The sequence below is a fragment of the Melanotaenia boesemani genome, chromosome 5 (assembly GCF_017639745.1).
Source record: "Melanotaenia boesemani isolate fMelBoe1 chromosome 5, fMelBoe1.pri, whole genome shotgun sequence".
Lineage (NCBI taxonomy): Eukaryota > Metazoa > Chordata > Actinopteri > Atheriniformes > Melanotaeniidae > Melanotaenia > Melanotaenia boesemani.
Genome location: NC_055686.1, coordinates 7,703,192 through 7,722,351, shown reverse-complemented (window position 1 = coordinate 7,722,351; position 19,160 = coordinate 7,703,192). Strand labels below are relative to the sequence as shown.

The 19,160-nt window shown below is 39.6% G+C and overlaps 2 protein-coding genes across 3 annotated transcripts; one reads left to right on the top strand and one right to left on the bottom strand.

Annotated features, from left to right (window-relative positions):
* Positions 1-6,879: 6,879 nt before the first annotated feature.
* LOC121640205 (ladderlectin-like) lies at positions 6,880-8,364 on the bottom strand. Of its 2 annotated transcripts, none has more exons than XM_041985929.1 (5): positions 8,226-8,364; positions 7,862-7,956; positions 7,628-7,762; positions 7,429-7,540; positions 6,880-7,267 (listed from the first exon to the last, which is right to left on the bottom strand). In XM_041985929.1, the coding sequence occupies exons 1-5, from the start codon at positions 8,284-8,286 to the stop codon at positions 7,200-7,202; spliced, it is 471 nt and encodes a 156-aa protein (XP_041841863.1). In that variant the 5' UTR covers positions 8,287-8,364; the 3' UTR covers positions 6,880-7,199. The 2 variants fall into 2 exon arrangements, with proteins under 2 accessions (XP_041841863.1, XP_041841865.1); XM_041985931.1 differs by having other exon boundaries at positions 7,862-7,949; positions 8,222-8,356.
* An 8,598-nt stretch (positions 8,365-16,962) lies between these two features.
* Positions 16,963-18,514, top strand: LOC121640321. The gene is made up of 4 exons (XM_041986032.1): positions 16,963-17,095; positions 17,708-17,855; positions 18,033-18,167; positions 18,285-18,514. The coding sequence occupies exons 1-4, from the start codon at positions 16,979-16,981 to the stop codon at positions 18,512-18,514; spliced, it is 630 nt and encodes a 209-aa protein (XP_041841966.1). The 5' UTR covers positions 16,963-16,978.
* The last annotated feature ends 646 nt before the right edge of the window (positions 18,515-19,160 follow it).

The following is a 19,160-nucleotide window of genomic DNA, read 5'->3' as shown; positions in this document are numbered from 1 at the left end:
TCTGGCTTATCTGCTCCCTGATGTCTCTGCGTTTACTCTAACCCCAAATGGTACATTGCGGCCTTTTCCTGAACCCTTTCATCACCCCCATCGTGTTAAACGCGGTATCTTCTCTCCACAGATGAAAGGATTTATGATGGCTTTGCCCTGGTGGGGGGTTGGGGAACTAGCATGGACTGTGGAAGATCTATCAATCTCTTTGGAAAATTTAACCTCTTTATGTGTGATTAATATGTTGCATTTTAATCAAAGGGGTGGATTGTAATGGAAAATTTATTCATATACCCTTATAGTTTGTAGGTTACACTTTGTATGTCTGTGTATCTAGATAAGAACTCCTTCTCACACCTTCCCCCCTCTCTCATCCCCTTTGTATGTCTGTGTATTTAGATAAGAACTCCTTCTCACACCTTCCCCCCTCTCTCATCCCCTCAACAGATGTTGAGAGTTTAATGAGCTTCCTCCTTTGCACCCTTCACTCCGTAACATTTGTTAACAGCTATGTGAGTAATTTTAAAACAATGACCTCCTACTGTGATGTTATCAGCTCATGCCTGGTATATTAACTAAGCTCACTTGTATCTGGCAGACTCTCGCAGACAAACTCCTTTGACTGTGTGACTCTCATTGCCGGCCGGCTCTTAATAAAACTACTTTGTTCGATTCTCACTTAGTGTGTGATCTTTGATAACTAAAAATTCCACAACAATCCACATGCATTTTCTGGTTCCTTACTTTCCTCTATAAATACGCACATAGTGCGCTCCGGCTCACTAGGGGTTATACATACATTATCCTCACTTCGTTGCAAATTTATACAATCTGGTGAAAGGGATATGCAATTTTTACCCACATGCTGACTCGGACAATCTGCTTTAAAGTGACCTACTTGACACCATAAATGACATGCCAAGGAACCTCTGGGTTTAAACTCATGAATCTGGGGTCCATCCCTGGTGGGGAAACCTGATTTTGAATTTCTAAATTTATGCCCATTGCCAACTGCTGGCCTAGATCGTGTACTAGTAAAACCTTTAGGTGTACGCCGCGCTGCCAAAAAAGCATCCGCCATCACTGCAGTTTGCTTTGAAGAAGTGGGCTTCCGCTCTTTAACCCATGTGCGAAGATCAGTGCTGAGACATCTCATGAACTGCTCCATCACTATGGCATCTCCTATTTGCTCCTTTGTTTTCTCCTTCGGAACGATCCACTTTTCATAAAGATCCTTCAAAACGGGTATGCAACTCTTTGGGGGTCTCCTCGTCCTTCACTGTTGTATCCCGAAATCTCATCCAGTAAGTCTCTGCGCTAATTTCAAACTTTTCCAGCACAGCACTTTTCACCTTTTCATAATCCATTGTCTCTGCAGTGTCCATAGCTACATAAGCAGCTCGTGCCTTACCCATAAGAAGAGGTGCAAGATGCAACGCCCACTCTGCCCTTGGCCATTGACATCCATTAGCAATTCTCTCAAAAGTTGTTAAGTAATGTTCAATATCCTCATCCTCCCAATAAGGGTGCATCTTGGGACCTTTCCAGTCGAGGGTTTTCAAGACACTAAGTGGCTGATAAACTCCTGAATTATCCAAGGACTGCGTACGCCCTGGATCTGGAGAAGAAACGGACTGCCCGGCAGTAGGCCTCTGGATGGAGCCGAGCCCAGCAGCTGCTCCCCCTAGCGCCTGATGGCGCTCTCGGCGTTCTGACTGTACCTCCTGCTTGAGCTGGCTGAACTGGTGCTGCATTCTTTTCCACTGCTCCTCCTGATGCCGTCTCTCCTGCTCCCATTTTGTCTCATGATCCTTTTGCTGCTGGATCAAGCCCCGAATAAAACTGGAAAGTTCAGTCAGGTTATGGCCCTCAGTCGACTGTCCACCAACTGTGCCCTGGAGATCCCCTTCAGCTGGAACATCTTCCACTGGCTCCTCCATTAATACCTGCTGTTTTCTTCCTTTAGTTGATTTCTGCATTGCTGCGCTTTAATGGCCTGGATCCCACCACTGCCTCCATTTGTAAGATAGAGGCCAAACTGGTGGAATAAATGGAAGAAACAAAATCAGCAGTCCTGTGTTTCTTAATGAAGCAAGGTTTATTAATCCAGTTGTATCCACATGCATTCTCTGGTTCCTTACTTCCCTCTCGAGAGCTTCCCCCACAAACTGATTATATACCCTTGTAAAAACACACCTGCTCTGATTTAGCCTCCTGGACGCCTCCCTGGTGAGGTGTTCTGGTCACGTCCCACAGGGAAAAGGCCCCGGGGCAGACCCAGGACACGCTGGACGGACTACATCTCTCGGCTGGCCTGGGAATGCCTTGGGATCCCTTCGGATGAGCTGGTGAATGTGGCCTGGTAGAGGGAAGTCTGGGTTTCCCTGCTTAGGCAGCTGCCCCCGCAACCCAACTCCGGATAAGCGGAAGACCATGGATGGATGGATGGATGGATGTTTAATTTGATACTCTTTATGAAATGATCAGACCAACCCTACATCTGCTATCTGACCCCAAACCAGCCCACAAGATGTTTATTGGTAAATATAATGGTCCCACATCCTTTCGTGGGTCATCACACTAACACTTTTTGAACTTCCAAACAGATTGGATATGTGTCTGATCTAGGACCACATATAAAAGTGGCCTGGGTCAGATTGTAAAAAATCTGAATTGTTCCGTTCAGACTATCATTAAAAAATCTGATATGAGCCAGATATGGGTCAAAAATCCTATTTGAGCTGCAGTGTGAACGGAGCTTTTGATTAATAAACTTTTTTAAAAGGAAGCAAAAGAAACTATAATGTTCATCGAAGTCTCTAATACAGTTGAGTGTGACAAGTTGAGTTTACAAAGAGCTCATTGCCTTTACTATATGTGTATATGTTCCAGCACCAGAACTAGAAATTTCTCCATATACTTCATAACGAACTGTCTTCATTGTTCTTTGTCTTATTTGATGTTTAAATTATATGAGCCTGTCTACATAGCATTAATGTTAATACTCTGCTGAAGAGATTTGTTTCCACCCAACAAACTACTTCTTCTCTTAAACTTTGCTATTGAAGACATCAGGGGGTATTTACGCTTTCTGTGGTTCTGAGTGTTCAGGAATCATTTTAATGTTCCAGCGTTTTTGTAGCAAAATAAGAAAAGTCAACAACTACCAAAGTGTGAGCTTCTTTGGAAACGTTATCATTTAATTATGAAACTGAATCAGTATGTTGCTATAGACAAACACACATAGTTGGTCAACACCCTCGCTAAGTAAATGCCAAATACAGTAACAAGCACATTGAAGCCAGTTTATGTTTCATGTCTGTACACTGTGTCTGTGTTTATACTGATAGCTAATAATTACATATTTGTTTTTCACTTTGAATGTTTAATTTTACTGCTAATTTTTCAAAAGTAATATCTAAACAATTTGCACACACACACACACACACACACACACACACATATATACATATATATATATATATACATATACCAGTTACCAGACATTGCCTCCAATCCATGTTCTAGGACTGCTGTGAGTGAATATTATTATCAAGTCATTAATGACTCATATTCATCTATTGAAGCAAGGTTGGCCTGCATGGATCGACAGTTTTTCTGTGTTGGACACTGAGACAAATGAAGACACTAAATAATGTTCAGGATTTTATGTAAAATCCTAAATTTTTCATTTGTCACATGAGATTAGATGCTTCATGCATTAAATGACTTAATATCAAAGGATGTTTCATCAATCGATCCATCCATCCATCCATCCATCCATCCATCCATCCATCCATCCATCCATCCATCCATCCATCCATCCAAGCTGGAGCCTGTCCCAACATCTAGCAGACGAGAAGCAGGTCTCCAGTCTATCACAACAATTTAGTTCAGTTAAAATAAATGTAATTCAATTTAATTTAATTCACCTCAGTTCAACTCAGTTAAATTAATTTGTATGGTACCAATTAGCAACAAAGTCAAATTAAAGCATTTTACCTAGACAGTCCAATCAATACAGTTCATTCAAGTTCAATTATAGTCCAGTTAAACCCACGTTGTTCTCATTAATAATGACTGTGTTCTTATAGTTTAATTCATCAGAAAAATAGCCTAGCTAAGGAAGAGAGGAAGAGATTGCACTGGTAATGCCTGCAGGGATCAGGAGAGGGAGCTCTACACATGCTTCATTCATGCTAGAGCTGCTGCAGGTGAAGCATTGTGTCTGAGTGTCTTACTTTAAATCTCGCCATTACAGTTGAGTCCAGCCGGGTGCATCTGGAGGCAATAGCAGTGAATCAGGTTAGATTTTATAGAGCCGGGTATTTCTGGATGCTCTTCTGCTTCCTGAATCTGCACTAGTTGGATCTGACTTTAAACCTGAACTGGTAATACCTGCCAGTACTTTATGAGGGTATTTACTGAGTAAGTATAGGGAATGGCTGTAGATATTTTCCTTCTGTTAAGCAACAACTTAAAGGTGCAGCGTGTAGCAAAATCAAATGTCAATAACAGAATACATCATTAAAAGCTGTTCCTATTGGTATCTAATCCCTAACAAAATAACCTTTATGTTTTTATTCTTTTAGAATGAGCCATTTCTATCTACTTGCTGTGGGTCCTCATATGTAGTAGCTGCCATATTTGTGCCACCATTTTTACTACAGTGTCTCTGAATGGACAAACAACTCTCTATCTCAACTCTGTTTGAAGTCAACCCTCTGAGCTTTAAAACTGCTTTACCAGCTTTGTTTAATAGGTGGTAGAGTACTGCTCGGGTTGAGTAACGCCTTAAAAGGCACATGGAAGAAGATAATACACATGTACAGAATACTGAAGTATTACCTGCAGTACAGTCATAGCTGCACCTGAGACCATTGGGTTCACTTGTAGGTGAAAACATGTTTGTGTCTGGAAGAATTTTGACCATTGACGGCCGACCTCAATAACCCACAGTACAAGGATGAAAATAGGTTGGATACACAAGGTGTGACGTACGATAAAGTTTTTTTTAATGACTGAGGATATGTGTTTTAACACATTGTACAGCAGACTTTGATGACTTCATTGATTCACTTCAGGACCTGGATTAGGTTCTAAAGTTAGTTTTTTCAGGCTCCTAAAACATCAAATCCATGTGAACAAAACATCTAAATAATTAAATAGTAAGCAGATACACCTCAGCTCATCTCTGTGTGGATGTCACGCCCACTCTGTCATAGTCAAAACTTTGTGGACCCCCTGTACTGTTTGGAGAACCTGTTGGGAAAGTCGGGGACCTCTGAGAATCTCTGCTGCAGCCCAAACAGACATTTCAATTGTTTTTGGAAAGACTTGGACCATAAATGAACTCCTTGCTGTTTTGTGTTTGACTTCTTCCCGTTTCATAGTGACTCTGTTTTTTAATTCTCTGTCTCAGTGACTAAGCAGTAATTATCAGATACCTGGTGAAACTCTTACAAAACTTTCAGTGAAGTAACAGATAAATTAGAAACCACAAAATTTCACAATAAGTAAAAAAGAAGAAGCGCAAATTCTCTTAAATATAGAGAAAAATCTACAGTTTAACCTCATCATGTTTAACTATCAGGCTAAGCCATGTCTTAGTTTGCTTTATGTGGAATAATTTAGTAGTTTTTTTTTTTCTTTTGGAAAATGACTAATGTTATTCAGCAGAGTTAAATACTTTTACACTGTGTTCAAATGGCCATACTAACAACATCATTTAGAGGAAGAAAATCCACCATAATTCACCTACATCAAAGGTCAAATACTTTATTATTAATGAAAAATCAAACTTTTAACCTGCAGCTGCTTTGTAATTTCAGGTCATACATACAAACCTGTACATGTGGTGGCTAAATTGTATTTAAATTAAATATTAAATAATTTTAAATTAAAAACTAAACTCAATGGTTTGCAAATCTCACCAACCCTCATTTTGTTCAGAATAGAACAGAAACAACATCAGATAAGAAATTTCACCTTAACATGGAAAAAAAATGCCAATTTTTCCTTTCAAATATTCCTTTTATCCAGAGTCATGTTATTGCTACAAATTAACCTAATTAGTCGTCAAATGCTCCTCCAGGTGTTTTTGATTTGTACTAAAAAATTTTCCTTGTTGTCCTTGTTATATGAAACTGAGTGTTGTTAACAACACAGATGGTCCATGATATCCATAAAGAATTTCCACTTTGCCTCCGTCTGTTTCTACTTAGCTTTGACCAGGAGAGGGCAGCAGCATTTCTTCTTCTTATTTGCATGATAGAGCTTTAAGCTGCTGTTGTGGATGACACGGTGAACTGATTCTTGGAAGTGTTCACAATCCCAGTGAGTGATTTCCATGATAGAGTCATGTGTGTTTTTAATGTATGGCTGCCTCAGGGTCCGAAGAGCTCCATCCAATACTGGTTTTCATTCATGTTACTTACACAAAGAGTTGTCTCCAGATGGTCTAAATCATTTGATGAGATTATGTCCAGTCTATGATGGAATATTCAGTGTTTATAATTTTACATTGAGAGACATTCTGCTGAAAATACTCGATCTGTAGACAGTTTACCTCTTCTGACAGACTCTACCTCTCTAAGTTGCTCTTTTTATACCCAGTTATGTTATTGACCTGCTGTCTAATAAACTAATTAGGGGCTACATGTTGCCCCTACTGTTTATTTTTTGTGCAGTTTGTTTTCCAGCCTTTTGTTTTAACATTCCAGTTTTGAAAACATGTTGTTGCAATTAAAGTCAATAATGAGCTAAAATTTTTCATGAAATATGTTAATATGGAACTTAACTTTTATAAAATCTGTTGCTACTGCAGCTGTGTAACATGCAGAGTAAATAAAAATACAAGATATAACAAACACACAGAACAATTTACTACAATGCTTAAAGTTTTTAATTTGGAAAAGACAAGAAGAGATAGTTTAGTCTGCAGAGGAAAGTTTAGCTAAAATCATCATTTTCATAACTCAGTCTGCTCTTATTAAAGTCACAAGACCTGATACAGACATCCAGCTACTGATTATGTTCCTGGTTGCTTCATTCCTTATGTAGCGTTACAGCGATAGAGAAGAATAAAGATGGAGAGTGATAATGAGTGAAGGTTACACATGTGGTTGAACAGGATGAACAGAAACACAGATCCACCAGTGTTGGAACGCTGGAAGCTTCATCGTGTCCCTGAATCAGTCCAGGAGTCGTCAGATTTTCTTGGCGCAGACAGAAGGAAGTTTAATGTGACACCAGTTATCATCCCAACACCTTTTTCCTGTAAGTACCAAAAACAGTCAATGCTGCACAAAGCAAAACTTCAGGATGATCTCATGACTGTATACAAACACATTTTACATCAAGATGATAGCAGCTGTGTAAAAAAAAATCAACAACCTTTATTTATCTATTTCTAGTCCATCTAGAAATGTGTTTTACCTGTATGATTTATGTGCAGGCAATGCTGCCCAGTGCCAAAATTATTGGGCTCTCCAGGGCACCAGCTTTTGAAGAAAAATGTTGTACGATCAGTCCAAGTCCAGACACCTTCCTAGAGGACAGATCAGAGAAGAAAATGTTTGAATAATTTATAAAAATGTTTTTCAGTAGAAATCAGATTTTCCATTTTAATTATTACCTTTGTCTGATCAGAGCCTCCGATCCATGCTTCATTATAGTTACGAGTGATGGACCATACCAGGCTTTGTACGTCCTGATATTCCTGCGCGCTGTGGACAGATGCAAGATGTCCTCCCATAGAGACACAGTTCCTCTACAGTATGATAGAAACATAAAGGAGTGGAGTCACTGAGAACAAATACAAAACAACGTCATGTTTCTAGCAGGATTCATCATTCTTCATCTGTCTCACCTCAGCTGCACGCCAGCTCATAGGTGTCAGAACGTAGCCGAAACAGCGACCGTTGATTTTAGTCCAGTTATCAGGACAAGTTGAGGACCATTTTTCTAGATAGTGAATCACAGAAAGAATCGAGAGCAGCAGTTTTCAGTTTCCATCTGAAAATGTGTTTGGACAAAATACTGAAGGACATGTTGTTCCCAATGTGCTCCTGTCTTCTTAGTTCATTTATGTATGTGTTTTTTAATAGCTGTAAGTTAATTTTGTGTAGTTTAGAAAACTCTAAAGTGTGTTAATGAACAGAGAATGTGAAATGTTTTTCTATTTCCAGGTATATTTTGTCTGAGAAAAAGCTTAATGTACAAGTAATACTCACTTGTAGCTCCAGTCAGAGTCATCACAGCACACAGAAGTAAAGGGAGCGTCTGGATCTTCATGATGGACCGAATGCAGGTTAAAGATGACGATCACCTTCAGATAAAGGCACTTTTCTCCAGCTTAGCTCAGCCCTCCTGTCTCATGTCAAACAAACCCAACATCAGCTCTTATATAGTTGAGTTATCTTTCCATCTTCAAAAATGAAGGAACTTAAGACATGCACGATGAGGGGATGCATGCTAGAGGGTAGAAAAAGTTGAAAGGTTTGATGGTAAAAGGGAACTTAAAAGTCTCACAGTCAGTGTGGCTGAAAGGGCGACTTTGGTTTGTAGAATTTTACTTAAAAAGTTCATGTGTGGAGAGAACGAGAGGCAGGTTTATGCACAGATTGTGTAAACTGTATATAATACTGTACAAAAGTGTTTCTGGAAACAGACTAAGCTGCAAAACTCAACAACCAAAAACAAAGAACTAACTGTTATATGAAATCTAAGAACCAATGCATCAGTAGTGACCACAAATAAGTAATGATATTGTTAAGAGACAACCAATGTTAGACAGTGCAGAATCCCAGCAGGGAAAGGATGCAATCTGTTGGTTGACATGCAACAAATTTGGCTCCGTTCTCAGGCAATTACCTCCAACTTCTCAATGAAAATGAATAATGGAAAATGCACAGCTAAGAATTAACAAACTATTGGCTCCTAATTGTGACTAGCAGCTGCCATCATGAGCAACAGGTCAGCCATTCTCCTGTTAAAGCTTATATAAACACATCAGGAGGCTGGACTTATGGTCCCAAAGCAGACAGAACTCCATATATTACTACTCTATACACTTCTTCATCATATGGTTGATAGTAACAGTGCAGTTTCTTTAGATAACAAATAAGTTATTAAATGATGGATAAATCACTGACTCAGCTGTCTGTGTTTTATTCCAGGATGTCACTCCATTTTTGCCTAAATGGCATAAATAAACCTCAATCACCCATGACAGAACCTGCTTGTTTTAAAGTGATTTCTTTACCTGCAGATGTGTTTGGTCCATTTAAGTGATATCATCTTCACTGCATCTTCGGCTCACACTGCTTGTCTCTAATGAAGTATGGTTACATGGAAATATCACAGTCAGTATCTTCCTCTCACCATCCAAAGACATGCATGTTAGTTTAATTAGTGACTCTAAAGTCTCCCTAGGAGTGAGTGTGTGAGTGAATGGTTGTTTGTCCCCAATCCCAAATCTATCGTTGTCTAATGCTTTGACATTTCAGAACTATACAATAAGCCATGGGATTAAATTGTATTATCAAATCTTGAATGGACACATCTCAGCAGCACTTACTGCGTTGGTACCAAAACTCAGCTCAAGGTCCGAACGCTCGACTAGATCTGTTACAAATGGACCTTTGCCTTTACTGGCCTTTAGGAACTGCTATGGTCAGAGAGCTTTCTTTTATGTGCTCACTAAAGCCTGGCATGTGATCCCACAGCACATCAGAGACTATTTAAAAGAATATTTGCTCGCCATCTAATGGACAGGTAGAGCTGTGACCACTGAGGTGGCTACATAGCCTCCCCTAAAGCTGCTTCTCTTGGTTTGTGTTTGTATGATCGTACTGTCTTGTCTTGGAATTTGTGATGTAAGTCTGGTTTGTATGTTCTGCAGAGCAGGAACCTGCTGAAAAACAGTTATTAAACTGAGTCAGGCCCGATTGTTTTAATCTTTTCCTGTTTAATAAATGAAAATGAAATGAAAATGAAATGAAAATGAAATGAAAATGAAATGAAAATGAAATGAAATCTTTGTTGGCCCTGCGATGGACTGGTGACCTGTCCAGGGTGTACCCTGCCTCTCACCTGCTAAAATGCTGGGATAGGCTCCAGCTTAAACACGGCCCCTAATGGACAAAGCAGTAGAAACTGAATGACTGAATGAATGAAATTTGCACAATTTCAAATACCTGCAATCTGGGTCTCTAAAATAAAGAAATATACTATTTTTTACATGAATTGTTATTCATCTAAAACTGCCTTTCATACCTCTGTAAGCAAAACCACTGCAAATAAACATTACTTTGTCTTGTTAATTTTTTTATTTATTTGTTTGTTTCTTATCAATTCATATTTTTTACAGCGTTTAGCTGAATTTAGAAGTCAATGCCAGAATTAATCTGTTTCAACATTTAAACTTTGTCTTTGTGTTTGTCTCTGTAACTGGATGCTTTGTGTCCTTCTGCATGCTTGCAGGTGAAGTGAGAAACTCTGTTTAGAGTAAGATTGTCAGGATCATGTAAAGATTAATAGTTTATCATAAGTGTGACTACAGTGACACCAAGTGGTGATCAGGCTGTACTGCAGGAAGACATTATTGGAGCATGTGTACAATAACTAACCCTTTAGTTCTGGCCTCAAAGTGGTTGTGTCAGTGTTTATGTGTGCTTGAGGATGGCTCTGTGTGTGTGTGTGTGTGCGTGTGTGTGTGTGTGTGTGTGTGTGTGTGTGTGTGTGTGTGTGTGTGTGTGTGTGTGTGTGTGTGCGGGTGTGTGAATGTTTGTTTGTACAGGTGATAATTGCTGTGTGTTACCATAAGAGACCCGCAGAAGCTGCTATCAGAGATGGAATTTAGGTGAGGTAGGAAGACTCTACCCAGACTATGATCCAGACAGACTAAGACCTTGATGCTGAGTCTGGTCTTGACTTTCGACTTGTTGTCAGTGTGCTTTATATGTCTGTTAAGTAACGGAAGCTCCTGTCAAAGAGGAGTATAACTGTGTTTTTATTCAATTAGAGCTTATGTTTTCCATGACAAGAACAACAACTGGTCACATGCTGGAACTGGGTATTTTTGTCAGAGTTACAGATCTTTTTACCCTCCCTGCCTGAGCTGTCCCTTGAAATTCCTGAAACATATATATTTAACTGATGTGACTCCCTAAATACAATATCCTATATCACTGACATTAAAAAACTAAATGGCTTTTAATTGTTGATGGAAATTACTGAACACAAACAATCATGAATCATAAATAGGGAGAACGGGGCTCGTTGTCACAGTGGCTACATCTCAACCACTAGAGGGTGCTGTTTAAATATAGTGGTGGTGAAATATCCAGAATAGTGGTTACAGATTAGCTACACGATTAGTTTAATATTTAAACTCTTCACATTGAGGTAAGAGGACTTTTTGTGTACTTGAGCCTAAATGTAACTTTTCAGTTTTTCTGCATTCTTCGTTTTAGTCTTCTACACAGTGGTTTAAATTAAAAACTTACAATTTAATTATAAAGAGAGAGCAGTAGGATAGTTTTTTTTTCTTTGCTACACTATTGTATTTGCTTGCTAGCTCAGCTTTGCAAAAAAAAAAATCACATGCATGCATGGTGATACATGTATTCATTTCTTCTTTTTTGTGGATAGAAAATGGGCAGAAAATTTGTGCAGAGGAAGTTTGGCCAGATACCACCTGATGTCATGCTCCGATTAGTCAGAGCAGTGAAGCTGTTTAATAAATCCATCCCAAGCACTGCAAAGGAGTTTCAGATTAACTACAGAACGTTCACAAGATGCTGCCATGAATTTGATCCATTCTGGAGATTAAGCGCAACAATCGCTAACTGTAGGATTTGTCAGAAATTGTCTACTTTTCGGTGAGGAACAGGAATTTTAGCTGTTGCCATACCAGGGGCCTTATTTATCAAACTGTGTGTAGCAAAGCAAACTACAGGTGGTGTTTGCAGCGCAAAATAGAAATGCTGTGCACTTCAACTGTAAGATTTATCAAAGTGTGCCCACGCACGTCCTACACCTGTTTCCGTTTATAAATCAGGATCAACTCTAAAGAGGACGCACGTGAGGGAACGCCTTCCCACGCCCACATGGTGGCTAAAAATGGTCAGGTGGACACCTGTAATACATATTCATCACATAATTTGCATGATGGCTCAGGAGGGAAAAAGAGGGAAGAAGTGTAATTTTTCGGGGTGTCAGACAGAGATCCTGATGGACTGTGTTGAAAAATCTAAAAATGTTTAATTGGTGGGCACGGCGTGGACATTACTGGTGTCAGAAAGGCAGAATAGTGGCAGCAGGTGGTAGATGGTCTCATGGCAGTGTCAGAAGGCAAGACATGCCGGAGGTATCGGAACGTGCGGCTGGATATCTCATTGGTAGAGCATCCGTCTCCCATGAGGGATACCGAAGTTCGATTCCCAGAGTGATGAATCACTTTGGAGAGGAGTGTCTGCTAAATGGCAGCAAGGGTGCCGGTAGTTTAGTCATTTGTTTTAATTTATAAAATAAATATTTACAGATGCCTCCAGCCTCCAGTCTGCGTCCTGCTTTGCTGAATGACTTTCTGACATGCTGGAAGCAGACTGTCACCTTATTTAGTTGAATGTTTTTTATAACATGGATGTTTTGTTTCACAATGACAGAACATATTTTAGTGGTTGACGTTCTTGTTAATATCATCTCCCTTTTTCTTGAAAATCCTGTTTTGTTTTATTTTTGTTTTCTGTGCATGCACTCTTAGGAGAATTAATATCGAATATGCATCTTTATTAATTTCTGCAAACAGCTTTAATATCTAACGTGGTGTAAAAGGTAATAGTGGATTTTGCAGAAATGTCTCATATTTCACATCATTTCCTTGATTTTATTCTGGACCGTCGGCGTCACAGTTTCCTGTTTTCCCACATTTTGTGCGTACACCTGGGTCAGAGTTGGCGTGAAGGTAGGAACATTTTCCTGTCACGTTTGGTTTTGATAAATCGCAAAAGTTGACTATTTTTGGCGTACGCTGGTTTTTGTTCCCACGCAAGCTTGATAAATAAGACTCCTGGTCACAGTCTCAGATGTCTATTTTGGCCTTTTTCTTGAGTTGAAAACTGGCATACAAATATCCAATCCACAACAATGCTCCTGGGCTGAGAAGGACATAGAGGGGAAAGACTGGTTCATCGGCTTTTTGAAAAGAAATCCATCCCTTTCAATCAGCACTTCGGGGCCACTGGTCTTGCATGTGCCTGTACCTTTAATAAGCACAAAAGCTGGTTCTTCACCAAGTTGAATAAAGTGGTGCAAAGACACCAGTTTGAACCCAAGTCCATTTAGAACATGGATGAAACTGGCATTATCATTGTCCACAAACCCAACAAGGTGGTAGCCAGGAGAGGCTACAAACCAGTGGGCTCTCTGACATCAGCAGAGAGGGGGACCCTAGTTACCCTGTCGTACTGTTTTAACCACTGGGAACAGTATTCCCCTATTCTTTATTTTCCCTTAGGTTTCATGGCCACTTTCTAGGTTTCACTCCAACAGGAAGCGCAGAATCCTAGTAGGTGGGTGAAGGAGGAACATTTGTTGGACTTTCCAAGGCACTTTGTAGCACACACAAAGTATATCAGCGAGAAACCATGCCTGTTACTACAGGATAACTAGGGTTCAGGTCATTTCAGATTCCCTTTCCTCTAGAACAGGTTTATACCACCTTATTTAATTAAGGTAAAAACAACTCTTAAATTGATGAGGATAATAGTAAACAACATATGAGTTAATTCCACCCTATTCCATGTTTTACAATATTAAATTTTTGGTCTAAATTATATTTCCATGCATCCTTAGCAAATGTTTAACATTGGAAGGGGTGTCAAATTATGTAATAATATGGGAATTAAATATAACACTGATTGAAAATGTAATGTAATAACCTTTAAAACAAACAACTCCTTTTGACATATAAACCCTCTTTTCCAGTGTTATTATGATACAGCGAAGCAGTCAATCAGAATGTCTTAAACCAAGCCTGTGATTGGTTGGAACTGTGATACAGCTGAAGTGAGTTGAGCGAGCTTGTCACAGAACTGATCAGACACAGTGTTGCCAAGTCTGCTTCTTAAAAACGACTTTGGGCTTGTGTTTCTGTAAAATTGCTTGGATATTTCATCAGTTGCAGGTTTTTGGGCTTGCTTTCTTAAGTCCACAATAAGGCAATAACCCCTGGCTGCAGATTGGAAACATGAAAGAAACAGTCCTATTTTTAAGGAACTAGTGTCCACAGCCCTGTTTCCTTGGTAACCATGGCTGTCACATTGCTTCTCTTCATATGAATGTGTCTTGTGCAGGCAGCGTATTTCCATACAGGGTATCGTTTACATTCACTGGCCCATAGCTCAAGCAGGAAAGACATGTTTATCTCCGAATCAGGCAGACTGTGGGTGTACAATATGTGAGCTCTGCTCTGTGCATGCGACTTCTTCTGCCGTTCGGGTTTGGTGGCAGTTGATCAAACGTTAGCATTGCTCACAGTGTACCTCCTCAATAGTGAAGGACGCCACAGTGAAGATGACCAATACATGACTTCCGCCTTGAGCCTTTCACAATAAATCATTTCGGGTTCTAGGAATCTTCAGAAAAAATCCACAAATTTTTAAAGCAATAAAAACAGCAGCTACACTTTGCCTCACCAGCGATTGTGGAAGTCACTATATTACCTATAACATGTATTCTGTATAAATACAGCTGTATCATCTTTCCTCGTTTATTACTGAGGCAAACTTGGAAATAGTCTGTATATATGTTAAATTATATAATATTTAGTTGTACGTGAGTACTGGATGACTCACTAATGTCCAGTGAAGTGTCTAATTTGCAAACATACCATCCTCACCCATGAATTTAGTAGAAAACAGATTTTAAATGTCCACACACTGTGCTTGAAAGGGTCAACGGGTGAGTGGGGGTAAAACGATGTTTTAGGACAAAATAACACCTGATACACATTTTGCCTAATATTCAGGAACTTTGCACATCTGCTTTTAAACATGAATCACTTCAGTCCATTTTTGTTAACCTTGGTCCTTACCAGTTCATTAATGCACACCTCTCTTTAACGTCCCATGAGACATTTCCGTTAGGTTGACGTTTGGACTTTAGACATCTTAATTCTTTTCTTCTTCAGCCATCTGTCAGATCTGCTGCTGGGTTGGAATCTTTGTTTAGTTTAGTTCATGGTCAGTTTATGATTAACATCAGTGTTAATGCACCACTCACAGTACGTGGTGTCTATGTGCGGTCGGCTATGGCGTAGCTGACGCTGGTGAGTTTTCTTTCGCACTCAAGCGTAGGGGGTGCGCGTTGTTTTGGTGTCATGTTGCAGTTTCTCCTCCTAATCTGAAGGTGGCAGCAGGGGTGGTGTCGGTAGGGATGGTGAAACCGAGGCCTCATGAATCATCGAGCCAACTTTGACCCAAATGAAAATGGTTTGCTGTTCTGAATCATTTGACCAAATCAAAGTGCTCCATCGGCAGGCTGTGGGAGTCTGATGCATCAGAAGGACAGCGTTTACACCTCACATCTGTCATATTTACTTTCTGCTGTTCATATAAATAACAAGGAGGGGTATTAGGTAACATTTGTTTAGGTAACAGAATTGTGGTGTAACTTAAGTAAACCAATCTGTAATGATAGTAGTTACTCACAGTGGGAAGGCATGAGGGAAGGAGTGTTTGTGCAACAGGGATAGTGATTGTATTAGTGATTTTATACAGCTGTAGTAAAATTGTTTACTGTTTTATGTGTCTTATTATTTATAATAGATATTGCAAATGCGTGTTATCGTCTACCTCATGAGTTGTTTTCTTTTGCATAGCTGATCGTTGTTGAATGTGGCACACTGCACATTTATGTACATAGATTATTTACTCAGTTTTTTGTTATCTTTATCTTCTGTCTAGTTTTTTTTTATTGTTTATTTTTTATTTTATAATTTATGGCATTCAGGGTGGACGGCAAAGTAAGATTTTCATTGTTCAGGGAAACTTGTTTCCTTACTGTGCAAACGACAATAAACACTTTGAATTTTGAAATGTATTATGAGGAAAAAACTTTGGCAACATTGTGACGTGTCAAGTTTTTATTTAAAAATGTATTTTCTGTCAGGCTTCAGTCTGCTCCTCTTTTGGCACACTACCTTTCCAGCTTGGAGAGGTTGCATCTTAAAGAAACACAAGAACAAAATTGTAATTAACCAACGTTAATATCATTAAATTCTCTGCTGATGGTGATCAGAAACCAGCTTGGTGTCTAAGGTCCTGCAGCTTGTGGTTTTTCTTCTGCAGCTATAGACTGAGACGTTTCCTCTGATGCTTCTGGTTGTAGTTTATGATTAACTTTAAAGTCTGTTTTTTTGCAAGGCTATTTAAAAAAAAACATCTATATAAAGAAAGGGGAATTAAGCTTACCTGTGATGTTGAAGGCACCGTCCGCTCCGTCCTTCTCTCACACTCCGAGCTCCTTCAACAGTTACCATGGCAGATGTTTGTTTCCCAAAATCTCTAAAAGCTAAATGTAATCCAGTACAAGTTGATGCTGATGTGATGCTTTCCCTAATTTTGTTGTCAAAATGTAATGTCGCAGAATCTCCTCTCAAAAACCCGCGATCTCCTCGGCGTTTGGAATCTCTGAGAGATTGACAAGACCGATCCCTTCAAAGATCCCGCTAGCTGCTCGATACGCGCTGATGACGTAACGAGGCCTCGTTTGGTCTATCACGTGACTTTTGGCATGCTGAATCCTGCTCAGAGACAATGCTCGACACGTGATCGAGCGAGTAGGGTCTGTCTGCGGCTTGCAAGACAGAGGCGTGTCGAATAGTGGGCGTGTCGAGTAGTGATGTCACTAAACGACACGCCCACTACTCGACACGCCCACTAAATAGAGGGAAATGACGTTAAACCACGCGAGATGTAAAATGCGCCAAAGCTACAAAAAAAAAATAAACAGGAAGTTAACTAACCTTGAACGTTGGTTCCGGCACCCGCCAAAAAACAAGAAAAAAATAAGAAGAATGAAGGACCGTATGCAGACTGTAAGTGTCAGTGTATTATATTTATATTGTCGTAGCAAGTAATATTTATCTACATTATAAAATATAAGTGGATAAAGAGAACGAGAACGAGTTTCAAAAGTTTCAGAGGGAGTGAACGTTATTAGCCATATTGATAAGCAACATAACTTTACATCATATTCGTTTTATTCTACTTAAAAGGGAATAATTTCTAGCATTATACCGGTAAATTTGATTATTATTACTATCACCTAGATGGTGACATGAACTGGCCATATCAGTTAATTGACAGCTTGTCCGCAGGCATTTCTGATTTACCATTAGTTTTGCTAAAGTTGTTTCTACAGTCAAACACTACTTGCTATAGCCATAAAAGTTACTGTTTCTCAATCAATAAATGCACATTACCCTGAACAAATGAACTGGCCTCAGACTCTGCTTACTAAACAACATGTACAAAGAAGTGCAGAGAAAGCAATTTGTATGGGTTTCTTCTGAGAGTGTGCCATCAACATGTTTTTTGGTCGGAGTAACAGAAATGATTTGACCATAGTTAATGGATCCTGAGGTTACATGACCTTTGTGTTTTTGATGGAGTTGTGTGCTCAAATTTATGTTTATGTTTGCTTTCAGCTCCACCCTACTATTGTCATTGGGGGTAAACCTCCAGTGATTTGTGAAAATGAAAAGTACCAATGTGCAGTTTGTCAAAAACATGGTGAATATGCAAATATTTTTGCACATGTGCAAACTCATGAAAGGGCAGCTGTCCATCATGGAGGTATGTTTAAATTTCAAATCCAGAGAGTTCCATGCATGTGTTTGCAGTGTTGTAAATATGTACTTTATACCAATGGTGGCATACCAATGGTGGCATATATGTTGTATTAGTGAACATATACTGTATAAGAATTTCATGCACAAATGGTTTTTAAATGCAATTTGTATTTGTTTGCAGGTTATAAAATATTCAGGTGCCTGCGTGGCTGTGTTAAAACGCCACACCACCACTGCTTGTATTGTGGCCGCACAGTCACCACACAGGACTTCTTCATAAGGCATCTTAACACCTGCAGCAATGTGGTAACCTTAGGTATTCCTTTGTTTAGATATTTTTTATATTTTAACATACATGCACCTTCATTTCTCACAATTTTCAGTTTAAATACAGTATATGCTTGTTTCTCTCTCTCCTCCATCAATACTGCAGCCTCCTCCGTCCCTGCAGTCATAGTCTCAGCTGCCTCCTCTGCCACTCATGCCACCAGTGACCATGGAGCCTCCTCAGCCAGTCATGCCGCCAGTGCCTCACCTTTCTCCGATGCTACCCGTGCCACTCATGCCACCTCAGCTGCCTCCTTTGCCACTCACACCACCAGTGCCTCAGCTGCCTCCTCTGCCACTCACACCACCAGTGCCTATCTTATTGTAAAGTCATGAACATTGACCTTAACTGAGTCCAGTGAGTTCTGCAGGTCTTTGGGTGTTGTTCTGTTGATGTCAAGAGAGAAAGCATGGGAGCCATTAAGGATTAATAAAATTACTGCCATTAGACATTCTTTTACTTTTTTAATTTACTACTTTCACATTCATAATATTACAACATAGGCCCCCCTTTTCAAATAAATCTGCAAATTATGCTCTTACACACAACTGCTGACCTTATCTATTTATTATTGTTTAGCTCATTAGTTATTGTCCTCATTGTTTTTTCCTGAGAGTCAAAGAAAACTTTCCTTATTGATCCCTATTGATTAATGGAAAATACATTTTTCTGAGTATGAAGTAATGCCAGCTTTTGTAGGATAATTTGCGACTTTAATATTAAGTCCTGCAGCAGGGCGACCAGTGAAACACACTGTGGAGCTCAGATGGTCCGTGCGCGCTCCCACTGGTCCGTACGTGGTCAGCGTGCACTGGTCGTATGTTTTTGAATAGATTCATTAGGGCAAATATGAATTTTGAGCAGCTATAATAACGTTCAAACTGTATTAGTAGTTAATTGGGCTCATATCCCTTTAAGAACCGTCGTCGTGTCATGTAGTGGGCGTGTCGATTAGTGACGTCACTGCTCGACACGCCTACT

Bases quoted from the DNA above. Each gene is read 5' to 3' on its own strand.
- LOC121640205 (XM_041985929.1), bottom strand. From the start codon at position 8,286: ATGAAGATCCAGACGCTCCCTTTACTTCTGTGTGCTGTGATGACTCTG. The intron at 7,763-7,861 runs GTGAGACAGATG...ATCATACTGTAG, and splicing joins TGAGCTGGCGTGCAGCTGAG to AGGAACTGTGTCTCTATGGG. The intron at 7,268-7,428 runs GTAAAACACATT...TGGTACTTACAG, and splicing joins CCTGCACATAAATCATACAG to GAAAAAGGTGTTGGGATGAT.
- LOC121640321 (XM_041986032.1), top strand. From the start codon at position 16,979: ATGCGCCAAAGCTACAAAAAAAAAATAAACAGGAAGTTAACTAACCTT. The intron at 17,096-17,707 runs GTAAGTGTCAGT...GTTTGCTTTCAG, and splicing joins TGAAGGACCGTATGCAGACT to CTCCACCCTACTATTGTCAT. The intron at 17,856-18,032 runs GTATGTTTAAAT...ATTTGTTTGCAG, and splicing joins GGCAGCTGTCCATCATGGAG to GTTATAAAATATTCAGGTGC.